At 46.9% G+C, this 19,494-nt stretch overlaps 1 protein-coding gene across 2 annotated transcripts in view; it reads right to left on the minus strand.

Moving 5' to 3' along the window:
- PTCHD4 (patched domain containing 4) overlaps positions 1-19,494 on the minus strand; it is a 99,860-nt gene that overhangs the window by 38,603 nt on the left and 41,763 nt on the right. For both annotated transcript variants that reach the window (XM_054984883.1, XM_054984875.1), the window contains exon 2: positions 11,561-12,041. In XM_054984883.1, coding sequence (XP_054840858.1) covers positions 11,561-12,041 — 481 coding nt within the window. The remainder of the gene's footprint in view (positions 1-11,560; positions 12,042-19,494) is intronic.

The following is a 19,494-nucleotide window of genomic DNA, read 5'->3' on the forward strand; positions in this document are numbered from 1 at the left end:
GCGTCCTTGCAGCTTAAAGTTTAGCATTTACAGAGCAGCGAGGAGGGAAGTGCAGGTGTGGGGCGCCTTTCCTCCCACTCTCAAGGTGCATCACGGCATTTTCCCTTCCCCTCACCCGGCCTGGCCCTGCCGAGCGATGCCTGGCTGCGCCGGGAGACTTTCAGCTGCAAGGACCGCCGCACATCCCTCTCTGCTGCTCTGTAAATGCTAAACTTTAAGCTGCAAGGACACGTGCACTTCTCCCTGCTGCTCTGTAAATGCTAAGCTTTAAGCTGCAAGAACGCCTACACTTCCCGACAAACCTTTAGGTAAGAGAACACGAGTTGAATCTAGGTATTTCATCTCGTGTGTTTCGACTGTTAGAAACAAAGGGAGGGTTGAAAATTAAGTTGGGCAAGTGGATACAAGCAGCAACTACCACAACTACAGTCAGGAAACACAACTGTGACAGGGAAAGAGGGCCCAGGATGAAACTCCCAAGGTCAAAGGAAGCAGTGGCTAACGGAAGAGGAGGAGGGGGGCTGGGAAGGGAAGGAGGACTTGGCATGTCTGTTACACAGCTACAGCCCACCTTTACAGCCTCATTTCCATGCGCGATCCCATCCCAAGTTTTATCTAATTGAACAAGAGGATGCTTTCATTATTCAAAGAGAGATTATACTCTTCTGGGTGTCTTACTAACAGTTCTTTCTATCATGTTCCTGTTCAGTTGCCTTTTTTTCTAAATTGAAGAGTTCCAGAGCCCTTAAAGGAAAAATCCTCCAAACTCTTAATCCTCTTGGTTGTCCTCTTCTGCCCCTTTTCCAGCTCTGCAAAATGCTTTTTGAGATACCATGACCAGAACTTTACATACTACTCCATAGGGCTTCACTATAGATCCATACAAGGGCATTACAATATAGGTGGCTTTATTTTCAATCCCTTTTCTAAAACCCTCCAGCATGGACTTTGCCCTTTTTGACTACTGCTATATACTGAATAGACATTTTCATCAAGCTTTCCACTACAACCCCAAGATCTCTTTCCGTCTCATCTCATCCAGTTAGGATTTTTTCCTAGAGATCTTCCTGTAGGGGCCGAACAGTCACCCACTACCTTTGCATTTCTTATGCAGGATATTGGAGAAAGATGAAGATGGTCCACTTCCGACACTATTATCCTACCCAGGACTGAGGTTTTATATTGTGGGAGAATCTCTGGGCATCACTGGCACAAATTATTTAGAGCAGATCTCAAAGATCTGGGTATATATGACTACGCTAGAGAAGATATTAAGCAACACATTTGTAAGTGGAGGGGTGATGGAAGACACTGTCAAGGAATGCTGCAGAACTGCTAACATTTGGAACGGTTCCTGGCCAGGTCTGGCACCTTCCTATTAGGGATGATGTACGTACACCCCGAGCTTGTCCCTGCCGCAAAGCATGCTCCTTTCAATCTAAATGTGCTCGGGCTTAATGTGACCTGCGTCACTACGTTTTAAATACAAGGAATGACAGTCTCCGTAAATTAAACCAAGCCCAACATAGCACAAATCTGGGACAGCTCCTTAAATAATATAAATCAGCCAGGAAACTTCACCTGCCTGGGGGGGAAAGCAAGGACAGAGCCCCATAAATATCTGAGATAATAAGTACGGGGGGAGAGATGAGTGCGTGCACAGCAAAGTCCTCTTGCCTGCCAAACACAACGCGAGATAATATTTTGAATATTGTAAAGAATAACCGTAACAGAAATCAGGGGTGTTTTGTCTCTGTATTTTGTAACCAGGATGATTAGAACCTGCTTGCAAAGGACTCCTCAAAAAGGAAAAACGGTCCTCTTTGTCGATAGTGTGTCATGTAGATTGGGTGGTATGCAAACATAACAGCGTCATCACCACAACTGTCTTACCTTGGGAAACAACTGTTGCCTCTCCGGTTCTTTTTCCACCCAGTGGAAGATGTGATGCTGGTGAGTGACCTTAGTAACATCTTCCCAGGCTATATCTTGCTTTTAAATGCCAGCTTAATTACAGGCAAAACAGAGGACATCTAGGACTCTTCTGAATGAGATGGCTGACCTGGCATGTATCACTGAGACTGGGCTGGTGGAGGGGGGAAGAGTTAACTTCTAGCAATTATGCCCCCCAGGGTACTCAGTGATGTATAGGTCTAGTGGGTGGGGAGGTGGTGTCGCTATAGGCAACCAGGACTCTGCCCCCTGGCTCGATGCTCTGTCCAGGACTCGGCCAGGTACGAGAGTGTGTATCTAGTGCTGGGCATGCAAGACAAGATTAGGATTCTGTTGTGGTGCTGCCCACCCAGCTGCCCAACCAACTCCTTGTGCAGGTGGTCTTGGGTGTGGTGTTGAAGGTTCCAAGGCTGGTTGTTTTGAGGGACTTCAACATCCACGCTGAGGCTACCTCATCCGGAGTGGCTCAGGATTTCACAGCCTCCATGACAACCATGGGCCTGTCTCAGGTAACAACAGGCCCCACACCCTGTGCAGGTCACACTCTTGATCTAATGTTCTGCTCTGGGCTGGAAGCAGGTAATCTGAAGCTAAGGGAATTAAAGACAGTCCCTTTGTCATGGGCAGATCACCACCTGCTGGAGTTAAGACTTATAGGCAGGGCTTTTTTTCAGCGGGAACACGGTGGAATGGCGTTCCGGCACCTCTTAAAAATGGTCACATGGCCAGTGGCCCCACCCCCTGATCTCCAGACGAGGGGAGTTTAGATTGCCCTCTGTGCCACCGAGTGGCGCGGAAGGCAATCTCAACTCCCCTCTGTCTGGAGATCAGGGGGCGGGGCCACTGGCCATGTGACCATTTTCACTGAGGCCAATTTATATTTTGAAAAACTCCCCCCTTGTTCCCGCTGACCCAAAGAGCGGAACTACAAGTGACAAAAGGCAGAGACTGGACACTTGTCAGCTTCCCTCAAGTTTTGATGGGAAATGTAGGCATCCTAGTCTTGCAGCTTGGCTCTCTGACTGCTGTCCAATGGACTTTTCAACTGTCACTTGTCCAACATTCCGCCAAGCTGCCTACATTTCCCATCAAAACTTGAGGGAAGCTGACAAGTGTCCAACCTGAGCCTTTTGTCACTTGTGGTTCCGCTCAAAGTGACATCATTGTGCGGTCATGAGTTCCACCACTGAGTTCCACCACCTCTTTTCCCAGAAAAAAAGTCCTGCTTACAGGGTTACCAAAACTCCACAGGGGTGGAGGATCAATGAAGATGGTCCACTCCTGTAGACTGATGGATCCATTTGGTTTTCAGATGGCATTGGGTGATTTTCCTGTTGATATGTTTGGTGTTTCTGTTAATACCCTGGCTGACCTCTGGGATGAGGAAATGGCCCAGGAAATAGACACTGTTGCTCCTAGGCATTCTCTTTCTTGTCTAAGCCCAGGCAGCTCCTTGGTTTACTGATGAACTGTGGATCATGAAAAGACAGAAGAGACAGCTAGAGCGACAGTGGAGAAGGACTCTAAAAAGGCACAGGCTTAAGAGCTCATTTTAAAGCCTATTCCATAGCAGTGATGGTAGCAAAAAAAAAATTATCTACCACCACTGCATCCTCACAGTGCAGACCTGCAGAACTCTTCCAGGTGGTCAGGATCCTCTGACCTACAGGAGAAGGTGGACTGCTCTGCAGCCCGCTGCGATCATTTTGCCGAACAGTTTGAGGATAAAATGTCTCACATCCATTCCAATTTAGACTCTACGTTAACATTGACGGGATCAGATGGTCCCAGGGTGCCCATTCGACCAGTTGTGAGGGATACCTTCGAGCTTGTCCAGTCTGAGGATACGGACAGGATTCTCAGAAGTTTTGGGACCTACCACTTGCTTGTATGATCCTTGCCCTTCCTGGCTGCTTAAATATGCTGGGGGGGGGGGGGCTGTTAGTTTGGGTCCAGGAGACGGTAAATGCCTCCCTGGTGGGTTTGAGGGTTGCCCCTGCCTTGAAGCGGATTCATCCCACTATTGTATCTCTGGAAACTCAAATCTTCATATGCAAATGAGAATTTTGAATATAAAGATTTGAGCTTCCAGAGATGGACCCTACTGCTATTGTATCACTCATTCCACTGTGCAAAGTCTAAAGCTTTCTTTGATGGCAGAGCCAAGTCCATCCCTTCTTTCAATATTTGCCTATCCCATGAATACCAGCTAGCAACAGCCAATCAGGGTCCCTGGAACCTTGGCAGAGGGAGGAGCAAAGGGCCATTTAATGAGGAGAGTTTAGAGATTTCTTAGGCAGGCCAGAGATCTTGTTTTATCTCCAGTCACTTCAAGCAGGTGTAGTGGACTAATGAGGCATGCTCTAGTCTTTCAGGGTTATTGGGAAGTGACGGAGCAGGCAGAGGTCTGCAAGTTTTGAAAGGTTCTGGCGGTGGAAACTGTCAACAAGTCATAGCTGACTTATGGCAACCGCTGCTGGGGTTTTCAAAGCAAGAGACTAACAGAGGTTGTTTGCCATTGCCTGCCTCTGCAACCCTGGTCTTCGTTGAAGTTCTCCCATCCAATTACTAGCCAAGGTTGACCCTGCTTAGCTTCCAAGATCTGACAAGGTCGAGCTTGCCCGGGCTACCCAGGTCAGAGCAAAAAGCTCTAGTGAAGCATTTAAAAGGTTAGGAAACCGGTGGAAGAAAATAACACCTTTTAAAGTCCAAAATCCCTTGTGTTCTCTTCACTCTGACACAATACATATATCCTATTCAGAAACTGTATCTCCATATCTCTCTTTCTCTTGTTTTAAAAATCTCTCTCCTCCTCCTTAGTATTAAGAGCAGACAAGGTTATAACTGGGTTTCATCAAGGCAGGGGAGGGGGCACCTCAGAAATACCACCACAATTTACCTCGGGGTTGGGTGGCTACCTCAGGCCAGTAAATAAATATTGGTTTGGGATCTTTCTCAGCTGTGTTTAGTTTAGTTAGATTGATGGAGAAGTGGTGGTATGGGCAGTAGCCCCCAGTTAATCCCAAAATACCATTGTGAGGTCTGTGGTACTGGGATGAGTGGGAATTTTCCCTCCAAAAAATAGTTTAGTGCCTGCTCTTTCCTCTAGTCTAAGGAGCAAAAGTCAAGAAATAATCCTTATTAAGATGAACAAAGATGACACAATGTAGTACGTAGGCTTTCAAGGCAGGCAACATTACACAGTGAACAGAGCTGGCCTTAAGTGCTTTGACAGGCTGATAGGAATGTATACGGTTGGCACATAGAAGGCCTCCATAATGCAAGCAAGGTGGGCTGATGCAGGGCAGACCTAGTGAGGTACCTGGGGTACCTGGAAGCTACCAGGTGGTGGCAGCAGTAACCAAGCAGGCAGGGCTAGCTCTTAAGTACCCCCAGGGTTTTTCTGGGAAAAGAGGTGGTGGAGCTCAGTGGGTTGCCCTTGGAGAAAATGGTCACATGGCTGGTGGCCCCGCCCCCTGATCTCCAGACAGAGGGGAGTTGAGATTGCCCTCCGCGGAGGGCAATCTAAACTCCCCTCTGTCTGGAGATCAGGGGGCGGGGCCACCAGCCATGTGACCATTTTCAAGAGGTTCCGGAACTCCGTTCCACCACGTTCCTGCTGAAAAAAAGCCCTGGGTACCCCAACAGATACAATTTAGGCAGGAAGGTAACAAGGAAGGCAGAGCTGAAATTGAAAGCCCAACATAAACAAGTCAGGCAGCAGTATCCAAATGGGGAGAACTGGCACATGAAGCCCTTCAAAAACGTAGGCAGGGAAGAGACAGGATGGAGGAGCAATCCTGGCTCCAGAGATGGTCCTAGTTGGTGACACGCTGTTGAGTGGTCGGCTTGGGAAATCTCAACAGGTTGGTTGTTAGGAAACTAATTGCTCCATGGGCTCAGGATGTCCTCCATCACGGAGAAGGACTTTTGCTGAGCACGCTGTTTGGTGGGCAAGAGAGCTGACCTGGCTGTGCCACGCCTGGCCTTTTTGCGGCCAAGGTCACTGCAGCAGCACTTCAGGGGCTCATTTCTTCATGCACGGTATTAGTGTTAAGCAGCTCTTTGGTTTGGCTGTGTTTACATTCAGTCATGAAAGAGTTAAACTGTGTTACTTAGTTAGTAAACCTATTTGCATGTAACCACTTAGGCTTCGAGTGAGGATTCCTGCCAAAGAAAGGGGAGTCTCTATTCTTAATGAAGTAGAATTAGGATTCTCTATTGGGCAACTAGTTTATTGTTGGGGGGGGCAAGTAAGTAGAAAGATATACTGACGTTTTATCATTCTTTGTTCAGTCTAAACTCACTCTTAGGATGTAACTGTCTTTTTCATTCTCCAGTCTTCATCAGACTAAGCCAGTCTCTCTAACTAGCAAAGATGTAGACTAGTTAGGCATTTCTTATTTTATTCCAATGTAACCTTTTATTCTTTATGTAGTAAACTCTTTTATAGAGCTAAACTGGAGTGTGTGTGTTCTCATTATATCAAATGCACTTACCTGCTACTCTGCTAATCAAATTTGAAAATATCCCTACAGTTGTGCCCCCAACAGCCTGTGTTGACATAGCATGCCCTATGGTTGCCCAAGTTCTGTGGTGGTAAGATCCGTATACTCTGTTGGTTGGACAACACCCCTATCTTTGGTAGTAATAGGGACTATTACTGTCTGTTGTTTATTGCTCAGACAGTGAATGTGAACATTTGATTTAAAACACTCAAATGCACACTTCTGGAATAGGAATACCTGACAGAAATCATTTTAAATGTGTGTGAACTGGCATGAATGAGACACATGCAAAACACACACAAACAGGTTATTAATGGATTGCAACACATAAGAATTTGCTATTTGATTCATGTACACATAAGTAATATCACAGCCCAGCATTTAGTGTGATGCTATATGAGGAACAGAGTTAAGCTACAGTGTTTAAACTATAACTCAGAGTTTTTTTCTCACACACTATAGCAAATCATATTCTTTGATATGCTTAGTTGGCGTAACAACAATAATAAAGCAATCAAAAGGAAAAAAACAATGTACACCATTTCTCAAGTACATGACATGGGCAGGAGATGCTGCTGCTTTTCTAGTTATATCCAAGTAGTCCTCTTCAGACCACTGAGTGCAATGATTGATGGGCACACCATAACCTAGCAGCACAATTTCCATTGCGGCAGTGAGATTCTGGATCAGGTTCGAGGTTTTGGTCTTAACCTATAAAGCCCTAAATGGACTGGGACCAGCATACCCAAGGGACTGCCTCTCCCCGCATGCACCCCGGAGAGTGCTTAGATCAGCAGGGAAACACCTACTGGTGGTCCCGGGCCCCAGGGAGGCTCAACTGGCTTCGACCAGGGCCAGGGTGTTCTTGGTGCTGGCTCCAACCTGGTGGAACTCTCTGTCGAAGGACACTCGGGCCCACCAGGACCTTGTGTCCTTTTGGTGGGCCTGCAAGACAGAGATGTTCTGCCAGGCATATGGTTGAGGCCAGCATTGGTGTCATGAGTCAGCCCCAGCCCTGACTGGCCACCTTACCTAGTGCCTCAGAGTCCTCCTCAGAGTCATCCTCAGAAGATGAGCAGGAAGGGCCAGCAGGATCTCCTCTAGAGTCGGAAGCCCCTGCAGAAGCTATTGGAGAGGAGGAGCAGTCAGAAACCACTGCTGCTGCTCCAGAGGGAATTCAGCAAGAACAGCCTGGAGTTTCTGCAGAGACTGTCAGGGACGAGGAACAGCCAGAAACCTCCACAGAGGCTGTAAGAGACAAAGACTCCCCCAGGGCAAGAGCAAAATCTGAGCCTCTGGAGCCAGCTGAAAGGAGGAAACTTAGAGATAAGGCAGTGCTCCTGGAGAGGCGTAGGAGTGGCCGTCTGCAAGCACAACACCGAGCTGAGCTGTTCGAGGGAGAGGCAACAGCTGTCCCTCATTAGGACAGCAATAAAGGAAGTCGCTGAGGAAACTAAGCATGGAAGCAACTCAGCTCGCCACTCCCTGCTACCTGGACGTTCGTGCACCCTGCTCTACTGCTTGCTTGGACTTTGACCTTGGCCTGCTTACTGACTACTCTTCTGCCTGCCCCCCTCTCTCTGACTGATAGCCTGACCCTGACACCTGGCCTGACTCCTGGACCCTGGTTTTGCTGTCGTGTAATACTGAACTCCTGCCTGCTGTGTTCAGCCCTGCAGTACCAGTGAGCCTCCTGCCTGCTGTGCCCAGTCCTGTGTGCGACAATTAGATCCATCAAAACAGCCTCCCTGTCGGTCTCCTCTCAGTAGGGGGCAACTGAGCACCAACTCATGTCTCCACCCCCTCTTTTCTCTTTATATGGATTGCAGGGAAGGGTGGAAGGAATCTCGTCCCAGAACACCAAAAACATGTTGTGGAGCTCTGTTTTATGCTGCTGAATTTGGATCTTGTGAATCTGTGATTTTACTGTTTTAATTGCTGTATTTATTGTATGCTGTAATCTGCCCTGAGCCTGCTTGCAGGGAGGATGAACTATACATATCATCATCATCATTAATAATAATATTGCTACACTCTACCAGTTGGACAATACCACTTAGATTATCTGCTGACTCACTCACTGCCCTCCCACTCTGAAACAATGTCAGCAAGGCATCAGAACGCTAAGCATTATTTCTGAAGGTCATTTTTTAAATGTCAGATTAGTTACTTCATGTACCCATCAGGTACTGGGGAGCATTGTTTGATCAATGAATGTCCAAATGGACGTTCCTAGTGCCCATCATTGCTTATATATACATCTAGTTTGATGTCTTTAAGAGCTCAGTATGAAACACCTATCTATCAGCAATAATGAACAAATTTCCAGGCTATCATAGTCGCAATTATTGTAAAAGGTTGTTTTGGGGTCCTGCACACCTGAAATGTTTTCCAATAAGGATGGACTAAGACTCAGTTTCATAATGTATGAATTCAGTTTATTCAGGGAAAGAGAATGAGTGAGAGCCAGTCAGCTTTATTGCACTCAGTCTCACCCAATTCCCCTTGTTACTACAACTCCTGTCCGTAGGGTTGTCAGGTGCCCGCCAGTGGCGGGACAACTCTTGGCATTTGCCCCTCTGCCCACTGATCACATTTGATTTTGGGAAAATCGCATGCAATCTGTGGGGAGCACACCCAATGAGTGCTGCCCGAGGAGGTTTTTACCTCCTGGGTCCGTTCTCCAAGGCTTTTTCACCCTGCCCGCTAAATGGTGTGTGTGTGTGTGGGGAGGGGCAGAGGCTGGGAGCAAGGGATCCCACTCAGAATGCAAAATCAATATCCCTAGGCGCAGCACCACAGCACAACTCCAGTGCCTGCCAGCTGGCTCTTGGTGCACCTTTTCATGCCAGCTTGGTTGGCACTTTGGAGAGGACTGCTTCTGTGGGCAAGGCAAGGGATTCCCTCCCACAAACCCCTCACTGCACGTGAGGCAACCGAGATCAGCTGCAGCCCCTCGCCCCTTGAGCAACACCAGAGGAGACTCTCATTTTCCTCTCTATTAAATTGGGGGAGGAGAGACCCCAAAACTGAAGTTCACTTAAAGTACCAAGAACCCGTGGGCCAGTTTGCACCATGTGCATGCAATGAGATGCAGAAGGCATGGCGGCCTTGCTCATTACACCTGCATTCCAGTTAGGGTTGCCATCCCCTAGGTGGAACCTGGAGTTCTCCAGGAATACATAAATGATCTCACAACAATTACTGAGATCAGTTCCTCTGGAGGAAACAGCAGCTTCAAAGGGAGAACTCTATGACATCATCACTTCCGTGCTGAGCTCCCTCCCTTCCCCAAACACCACCTCCCCCAGGCTCCACCCCCAAATCTCCAGGCATTTCCCAATATCAGCATCAGGCCCTTCTAAAAAGCAGCAAAAATAAACGGAGGCTCTAAAGGGGCTTGTGAATTAGCAGGTGGGCTTCTACAATCAATGTAAGGGACCCCAATGCAGGTACTGAAGAGCACTGCAATATAGGATGGTGTATAAATATAGCCAGGGGTCATTCCGTAGAAAAAGAGCTGGAGGAACTCATTAGCATAACTCATTAGCATAACCCATTAGTATATGCCACGCCTCTTGCCATTACCAGAAGTGTGTCATTAGTATAGCTGATTTGCATATGCCACACCCCCTGACATCACCAATTCTGGCCATTCAGGGCTGAAATTGGGCCCAAAATGGCAAAAAGGGGCTGAAAATGGCTGAAAAGGGGCCGAAAAGGATCAGACCGCTGATGAGTGGGAGAGTGATCCACGACCTGTCAGAGGCCCAATTCAGGCCATTTCGGCCCCAATCCAGGCCGAAACGGGCCCAAAACGGCCGAGAGTCAGGTGGGTGGGGCCACCTGACGTGACCTCTTTGGGGAACTGCCAGAACTGCATTCCTGTGCGTCCCCCCTTGAAATGAGCCCTAAATATAGCTTAGACAATTACTAGGGCTGAGTCGGGGCTGGATTTGCTAATGACCTCCACGGTGACCCCACTGCCTCTGATGTAGCAGCTCGCCTCCTACTTCACATCTCCAAACAAGGCTAGGCAAGGTTTGCTTAAGAAAGCCCAGCCTTGAAATGATACAACACATGACTACAGTTTTAACTGGGATGATTAATTGGTTTAATTTTAAGAAAACCCCTAACCAAATCAATTCCCTTTCATTCCGAAGAGCAACGGCCCCCATCACGTTTGCAATTAAGCTGAAAAACCTGCACGCGCATTGCACCCCGCTGCAACTATTCCTGCACCTTTTTTTTGAAACTTCAGAAACGAACCATGCAATCCTAAGAAGGCTTTCCAGGGAGTAAGCCCCATCAAAGGGACCTAAGTAGCTTTCGGAGCAGACCTGATTAGGAGGGCACAGCAATAAAAAAAGGGACTGTTTTATTTGCAGCCTCGTAAACAGCACACTTTGACCGCACAATCCTAAGCACATCTATTCATCAGGACTTACTTCTTCAGCAGTCTTCGATTGCAATCCTAGGTATATTTACTTTCAAATAAATCCTACCAAGCACACTGCTTAGAAGTACACATATACAAAATCAGACTGCAAAGGGAGTAAAATCCCTTTCAACATAACTAGACACACTTCTGAACACAGAGGATATTAATCTCCTCTCCGAACGATACTTCCATTGTGAATCCCTCCCCTTCTGTATAAGCAGAACAAGAAAATTCATCACAGTGGATGCTGGAGATCTTTCGTAAAAACAACACCTGGCTAGCTTTCTTTGTCCTTTCTACTAACCCTCCATCAAAGTCAGCCGAGCAACCGTTCATTTTCTCTGCTGAGCCCACTCGTTTTCAGTAACAATTTCTCCTTCGTTTTGTAACCAGGATCAATACCTCTCTCATATCGGCTGAGGCTCGGACACAATCATTTCACCCTTTTCTTTAGGTTTGGGGATTTTTGTTTTGGGTTTGTTTGTTTCCTGGCAAGAAGAGGGATCAATTTAACAAGATTTAAAGGGGAAAGAAAAAGAAAAGTTTTTTTTTAAAAAAATGTGAAAAGTAAAACCCGGCACCTCTGGAGTTCAGGACACAATTTACAACCCTTTCATTAAACCCTCGGTAATCCCAACATTAGGAAGATAATAATTACCCATCGCGAAGAAAGGGATTCCCAGGAGAGTGGAATTGTACTTCCCGTCGGTGATGAAAAAGATCCCTGCTGCGGTGACACTGGAGATGCAGACGGTGAGAACGCCCAAGAGGCCCAGGAAGGGCTTGCTACGAAGGCAGTCTTTCATGGAACTCGAGAGAATGGCGGTCAACAAGATCAGCATGAGGCTCACCAAAATCTTGCTCCTGGCCAGGAAGCTGGTCCTATGGAAGTCCCTCCACAGGCTAAAAGAGGCCAGGGCATACAGTTGCAGGTCCTCCTGGCTCAGTTGCAGTTTGCGCATCAGTTTGCAAAATTCGTTCTCCCATTTTTCGCCGATGAGGTCCTGGGCAGCCGAATGGTAGGTCTGGAGGTAGTACGTGATCTGGATGGCTCTCGCCGACTTCACCCGCTGGTCCTTGCTGTTGGGGACTTCCATGACTCCACCAAGCTGGTGGCCGATGAAACTGCTTCTCCCATCCTTGAGGGCAAGAAAATCATCCTCAGTGATTTGTTTACCAGGAGGTAAGGTGATGCCCCCCTCCCACCTTCAAATGCATGCATAAGGAGGACTGGAGAAACACCTCCAAAAGCTGAAGAGTTGAAAATGCAACCTCCGTGTGCTTTGAGGGGCACTTTACAGAGCGGCTCCTGTGCATGCAGGGACAGGAAGGGAGTTCTGAACTTGCTCGAGGTTGTGCCCCCGCCCTTCCGTGTAGTTCTGCATGCATGAGGATCCCATCCCTTTAGTGTAGTAATCCCCAACGTGTTGCCCATGGGCACCATGGTACCCATCAGTGGATTTCCTGGCACTTATTTACTCCCCCTCAGCATTTCTCCCCCCCAAAAGGAGACATTTCTGGCTTTTACCCCAACTTCACTAGCATAAGTGGTGCTTCAGAAGAGCCTAGGAGACGTCATGCTTGTGCCTGCAGGGCGCACCCATTTGGAAACAGCTGCCTCCCTTACAAAAAGAAGCTTGGGTTGTGATTGGTCCCATATGGCAGCCATTTTGTGATTATCTCCCATGGTGACCATTTTGGGACAGGTCCTGCCTCCCATGGCAGCCATTGTATGATTTTCTTCAGTGGCAGCCATTTTGAGATTGGTCCTGCTTCCCATGGCAGCCGTTTTGTGGTGGTACCCACCACTCTCCATTCACAAAATTCCAGTGGGGACCCTATAGGGTTGCCAGCTCCAAGTTGGGAAATTCCTGGAGATCTGGGGTGTGTGTGTGTGAAACCTGAAGAAACTGGGATTTGGGGAGGGAAAGGACCTTGGCATGGCATAATTCCATGGAGTCCACCCCCCAAAGTAGCCATTTTCTCCAGGGGAACTGATCTCTGTGGCCTGGAGACCAGTTGTAATTCCAGGAGATCTCCAGCCACTACCTGGAGGCTGGCAACCCTAGGACCCTGATTTAATGGTTTCTTTCTTTGCATTTTGTCTCCTCAGGCAAGAAATACTGCAAGGCAAGGGACAAACCAAGCCCTTGCAGAGTTGGCATTTGGGTTGGATCTGGTCCAGAAGCCAATAACCTCCCATGGCCCTGATTGCAGGTGAGCTGGATTAACATCCTCTTCGGAGTGCCACCCCAAGCAGCCACTTGAGTGTCTTGGCTGAAAAACTGGCTCCGATTCCTTCCTAGCTCCTAGAGCTCAGGACAGGGAATTCAATGTTGGGATTGTGCCTCTGTCCATCCACTTTGCATGTAAATTAATCACTACGCCAGGCCATCATCTGAACTGTTCCTCCCAGACACAATTTATTTATTGTGTGAGAGTTGACAGCCATCAAAAGCCAACGTGGAGTTCTGTGACTCACTTAATAGTCAGCCAGGGTCTTTGTTCCAGACTCAAAGGTTCAAGATCTAAAACGCGGCACGCAGGCTTTTCCCTCTCCAAGAACGTTCTCTCCCATGTGTCTCTTTTTAAAGCCACCAAACGTAGCCATTGGTGTATGAAATTATTTTCTTTTTTCTGCCGGCTTTCCCCCCGCTTAGTCTGAAATGGTTATTTTTTTAAAAAAATAAACAAACAAACCAAAGCTATACATTTTGCAGAAAATCGAAGCCTGTTCTGAGCTCAGATGCGCTCTGATAAATCACAGGGACTGTTTTTCTGCTGGGGTGTGTGATTAGAACTCATGACCTGGTGGTTGGAATTATTCCAGTCGATCTCTCACCAGTGAGTTCATAACACAACACACTAAAAAAAAAAATCACCCTATAACTTTTCACTCTAGATTAATTAACCGTGAATAAATCATGCTGCCACTGAAGCGGACGAATCCCTCGGAACATTCCTCCTTTTAGCTGCTTTTAATTTAACAACTTCATTTATCTAGAACTGTGGCTTTGATTCCATGCACAATTACTTGAAATAAGCCCTACTGAACTCAGTGGGCTTACTTCTGATCCGGAGTAAGTGACTGAGCTTCACTTCAGGCTGAGATCAGCAGGGCATATTTCCAAACCAAACAAATATGTTAAAGTTTCAGTGCGGAAGCAATTCTCAGAGAAGACACTCTTCATCAACTCCAACATCCTCCTGGCTGCTCACTGCTGCTCAGCCATTCATTTTTGGACCCAATCCCCATCGCTACCGAAAGGGAGAGGACAACCGAGCAAAAGTGATTAAGGAGCACCCTTTTCCTTCCTCTTTCCTCCTCTCCCTTGTTTGCTAGAAAGACCAGCATGCAGGCAACAATGACGAGGAAGAGGAGGAGAAAGAGTAAGGCAGCTGGTATTGGCAATGGGTACTTGCTGGACACATGCTTCAGTAGCTGTCTTAAGGGCATGAAGCAAGATGGTTATTATGCCAATCTCCTTAACGTGTCTGGGCAAACTATGCTGTACCGTGGGTTTAGACACAGAATTTTCCACATCATTTCTAGTGTAGTGGATTGTCGGAGATCATGGATTGGCAAGGCTGAGCCGTTTGGGAAAAACGGTCTCCTGCCTTTCCCAGTACATGTTATCAAGACTTTATTAGCAGGCAGCTTAAATAGGGATTAAGGATGCGTTTGAAGCGAGTATTAAGAATAATCTGATGACAAATGCACCTTTTTATTCTGGCGGTGCACCAAAGCAAAACTAACAGTTCACACAACCGTATTATGGATATTTTCTACTATATTTCCTAATTGAATCTACTATAGATTCATCTACTCAGGGCTTTTTTTCAGCCGGAATGTGGTGGAACGGGGTTCCGGCACCTCTTGAAAATGGTCACATGGCTGGTGGCCACGCCTGGCACAGAGGGCAATCTAAACTCCCCTCTGTCTGGAGATCAGGGGGTGGGGCCACTGGCCATGTGAACATTTTCACCAAGGGCGATTTAAACTTTTAAAAACTCCCTCCTTGTTCCAGCTGACCCAAAGTGACGTCATTGTGCGGTCCTGAGTTCCACCACTGAGTTCCACCACCTCTTTTGCCAGAAAAAAGCCCTGCACCCTACTATAGAATAATCTACTATATTTCCTAATTGAAAATATCCATCCTTCCATCTACACACACACACAGGGCAGGAAGGGCAGTAAAATCAGAATATGGGGGGCGCCTTTTTTATTTTCAGCCAGGAAGCTCCCTAGATCTTAGGCAGATTGTGAGAGGGTGGGCAGGGAGGGATACGCCATCGCTCGGCTCTCCATGGCCCTTTCTTTCCTGCTCAGCAAAATATGAGTTGCTGCTTTGGGGAGAGGAAAGAATTTTCCTCCAGGCCAGATTGACCAGAGATCCTGGAGGGGTTTTTTTTTTGCCTTCCTCTGGGCATCGAGCAGGGCTCACTTAGGCAGTGTGTGTGTGTGTGGGGAGGGGGAGCTATGAATTTCCTACCTTGTGTAGGGGGTTGGACTAGATGGTTCTCGGGATCCCTTCCAGCTCTATGGTTCTGTGATTCTATGATCTTGGGCAGATAAGTTTTTGGATCACAGCCTTGAGTTTAGCCTTAGAATTTAGCTCTTTGCTTTCCTTTTCCAGTACCTGAACTAAAATATAATGGGAATTTTGTGCATGTAAGGGGTCTCCTTCTACAAGCTGAGCTGCAGAAAGGCTTCCTGAAGGGCGAGATATTAATGGCAGTAAATGGCACCTACAGCAGAATGAACCAAGTGCCCTACTGTGGAAGAGAGACAAGGGCCGTTTTCACACATCTTTACCCTCGTGCAAAATTACGCAAAAGTCATGGAACGATGACATCTTCATAGTGCAATTTCTGATGTCATTGCTCCACGAAACAGAATCATGAGGGCTGATGTCAGAAATCATGTCATGAAGACGCCGTCATTCCGTGAGATTTGCGCGTGATTTTGTGCGAAGGTAAAGATGTGTGAAAACGGCCAAGGAAGGAAACAAATAGAGAAGCACACAGAACAGAAAAGTACACATGGATATAGGCCAATAAGGATGAGCCACAATCCAGATCTGGGCCATGAAGCCCCTTCATCGGAGCCCTCCAGCAGCTCTACCCAAATTTCAATGTACTGAGGTAAAAATGCTGCCCAGTAATAAAAAAAAATTCATAAATTTTGAGGACGTTTCACACTTCAGTATTCTCTCTCTCTCTCTCTCTCTCTCTCTCTCTCTCTCTCTCTCTCAGCTTTTTTATGCCATTCTCCACTAGTTGCCAACTCCAGGTTGGGAAATTTCTGGAGTTTTTGGGTTCGAGCTTTGGGAAGGTGGGATTTGGGGAGTGGAGGGGCCTCAGTCAGGTATAATAATCTCATTGAGTCCACCTTCCAAAGCAGCCATTTCCTCGAGTGGGACTGATCTCCGGAGAACAGCAGCAATTCCAGTTCTCTGGACCCCACCGGGATGTTGCCAACGATATTCCCCACTTTTAGGGTTGCCTTCTTCCAGACTAACATGGCTAACTCCTCTGGATCTTCTTCCAGGTGAACCCTCTTGTTCTCCTGGAATTACAGTTGATCTCCAGACTATGGAAACGAGTTCCTCTGGAGAAAATGGCAGCTGGGGGGGGGGGCGTAAACTCTCCATCACATCTCCATTGACCTCCCTCCTCTCCCCAAACTCTGCTGTCCCCAGGCACCACCTCAAATCTCCATGAATTTGCCAAACCAGAGTTAGCAACCCTACCCACATTACAGCTGCTCAGCAAAACTCAAACCCCCAGTACGATTCCACATATGTAGGGCATCGCTTTCTCTGCACGTCCCAGGAAAGCAAAGGCTCTCTCCAAAAGCCAGGCATTTTTTGCGGTCCTCCACTACCCCTTCAAAACACATGACCCCAAAAGACTTTATTCTATGCAAAACCAAAAACGTCCTTTACCCAGAGCACTGTGTGAGAAACAGAACAGCTTCCAAACAGGCCAGTGCTGGTTTACAAGATGCCAACCGTCACAAGCCATCGAAAGGGCTTTGGAAAGTCCATCTGGTGAATCTTACACTAGCGTGCTTTTAGTTATCTCATTGATTTGTATTCGTTTGCCTGTACAGACATTAACACACATACTAACAGGGCTCCTTGCAGCAGGGCCCTGCTTCTCTACCTCTGCACGCATGCTCCATGCACTCCCAATGAGATCACTTCTGGTTTAAGCAGGAAGTGATGTCATTGGGAACCTGCAGAGCATTCCATTTCACTACATACTCTGGCCAGCCTCCCTACACCCCTCCCCCACCCCCAGGCTGGGTGAGCAGTGGCAGGGGATGGCAGATGGGGTGCGCGAATCCCCCACCCCACGGCGGATGGCTGGCATCCCTAATTACACCCCACTGAAGTTCTTCCCCTCTCCAAGTACTAACCCCAAATCTCCAGGAATTCCCCAAGGCAGAGTTGGCAGCCCTGCTTCCAGGAAGCCCACAGTCTATTCCTACATAGCTGCCTGACATTCACCTCATAAGAGAAATATTCTGGTAAGGCTGAAGCTCAATGCTACCTTACTAGGTCTACAGAAGTGGCAATTGCCTTCTCTTACATTGGACGCTGGGCATTGCCCTTTAAAATAAACCACTGGGTAAAGCAGGAAAAAAGGAGTTCCTCTTCCCCCGCCCCTTAACTGGTTCAGTCTGTCTGCCCCCTCACTTGTGCCATGGTGAACAGAGACGCCAGCACTCACACAGCAGCAGAGGAACGGAAGGTACCCTTTCTTCAGCTGGCAAATGCAAGGACATCTTTTCACTCCAGTGTAAAGGGAGGCAATACTACTACCAACTCTGCTAGCATTTTTTTTTTGCCATATTACAGCCTCTTTCATTTATTTTTGCAGAAATTAACCTAACATACCCCAACAAATATGTCAATGAGTGAGCAAAAGTTAATGATGTTAATATTCCCTGCTGAAATGATTGCTTCTGGCAGTGCATCTTGGCAAAGGAAGATACGAAAGGGTATTGGCAATTTCATGCCAGTTCTCAAAATAACTTGGACGAGGGAGTTTGCTACATACATGCCAACAACTGGGTACGATGAAATTAAGAGGCTGAATGGATTATTAGACGCAAGTCTTACATGCCCCGTGGTCTGAACTCCGACTTAGATTTTATTTGTTTCTTGTGAACTAGTCCAGTTATCAAGGACTAAAATTAAGGGATGACAACATGTATTTAAGTTGTTACAATAAGGCTCAGCAATATTGCAGCTGTAAAATCAGATAATATTGGGGTGCATGCTTTTAAATTTACTACGGCGTGGAGGTTCCTCAAAGAATACTCAGATATAAACTCAATTGAAAAGCCAGGTGCAGTATGTTCTCTGCTATTTCAAGGGCAATGCAGGTTGGTGTAATTGGAGTCCCAGAGAGGTTTTTAAATTGAAGGTTATAATCTAAAGTTAACATAATTTTTTACTGTTTTTCCAGAGACTCCAGGCGCATAGAGATTTTGTCCTGTGGGAGTGAGATACTGTATTCAGCAGCAATGGCAATTTTCATATAGGCCCAGGGACAGACGAGATCCTCTTATTATTTGAGATCAGGGTCAAAAAATACGTTGCCTTATGGACAGGGGTCATTTTGTAGAAAAAGAGCTGGAGGAACTCATTAGTATAACTCATTAGCATACCTTATTAGCATATGCCATGCCCCTTGACATCACCAGAAGTATGTCATTAGCATGACTGATTTATATATGCCACACACCCTGACATCACCTATCCTGGCTGTTTTGGACCCAATCCTAGCCATTCAAGGCCAAAATTGGGCCCAAAATGGCAAAAGGGGGCTGAAAATGGCCAAAAAGTGGCCCCAAATGGTCAGGATCGGGCTGATGCTGAGTGGGAGAGTGATCCATTACAATCAGAGGCCCAATCTGTGCCATTATGGCTGCAATCCAGGCCAAAACGGTCCCAAAATGGCCAAGAGTCAGGTGGGCGGGGCCATCTGACATGTGACCTCTTTGGGGAACTGCCGGAACTGTGTTCCGGTGCGTTTCCCCTCAAAATGAGCCCTGCTTATAGAGGAAAAAGGAAAAGGAGACTGATAAAAATTACTTGTAATAGTTGCTAATACATGCAGACTAGTGCCTTAAGAGTAATACAGTTTTATGTTGCTGCTCTGAGTAGATGTTTTTCTTGTTAGTAACTTTTCACGCGATTAATAGTGTGTGTGTTATACGTCATGTGTCAGCTACTTAGGAAACTCATCAATCTTTTACACTGTGTTTGTCTGTTGAAACGAGATTAAAACAGGATGAATACTGGATATGAAAATACCTGTGGACGTGGAAATACCTGTGAATATTAAAGTACAGGTGTAAAAAGATGTGGAAATAGATGGTGATACGTGTTTGTACAAACATGTTAACAAGTATGTCACTTGTAACTTACATATTACGTCATTTGGACTCTTATTTTGACATGAAGAACATATTCTGAACATATAACATTTATGGGCAACGTGGTACTCGCGAGCGTTTTGCCACTTTGGCATTATACACTGTGTTCCTTTTCGCTTTCTGTCAGTTTTTGTGATGGC

Source organism: Eublepharis macularius, chromosome 1, assembly GCF_028583425.1.
Source record: "Eublepharis macularius isolate TG4126 chromosome 1, MPM_Emac_v1.0, whole genome shotgun sequence".
Classification (NCBI taxonomy): Eukaryota; Metazoa; Chordata; class Lepidosauria; order Squamata; family Eublepharidae; genus Eublepharis; species Eublepharis macularius.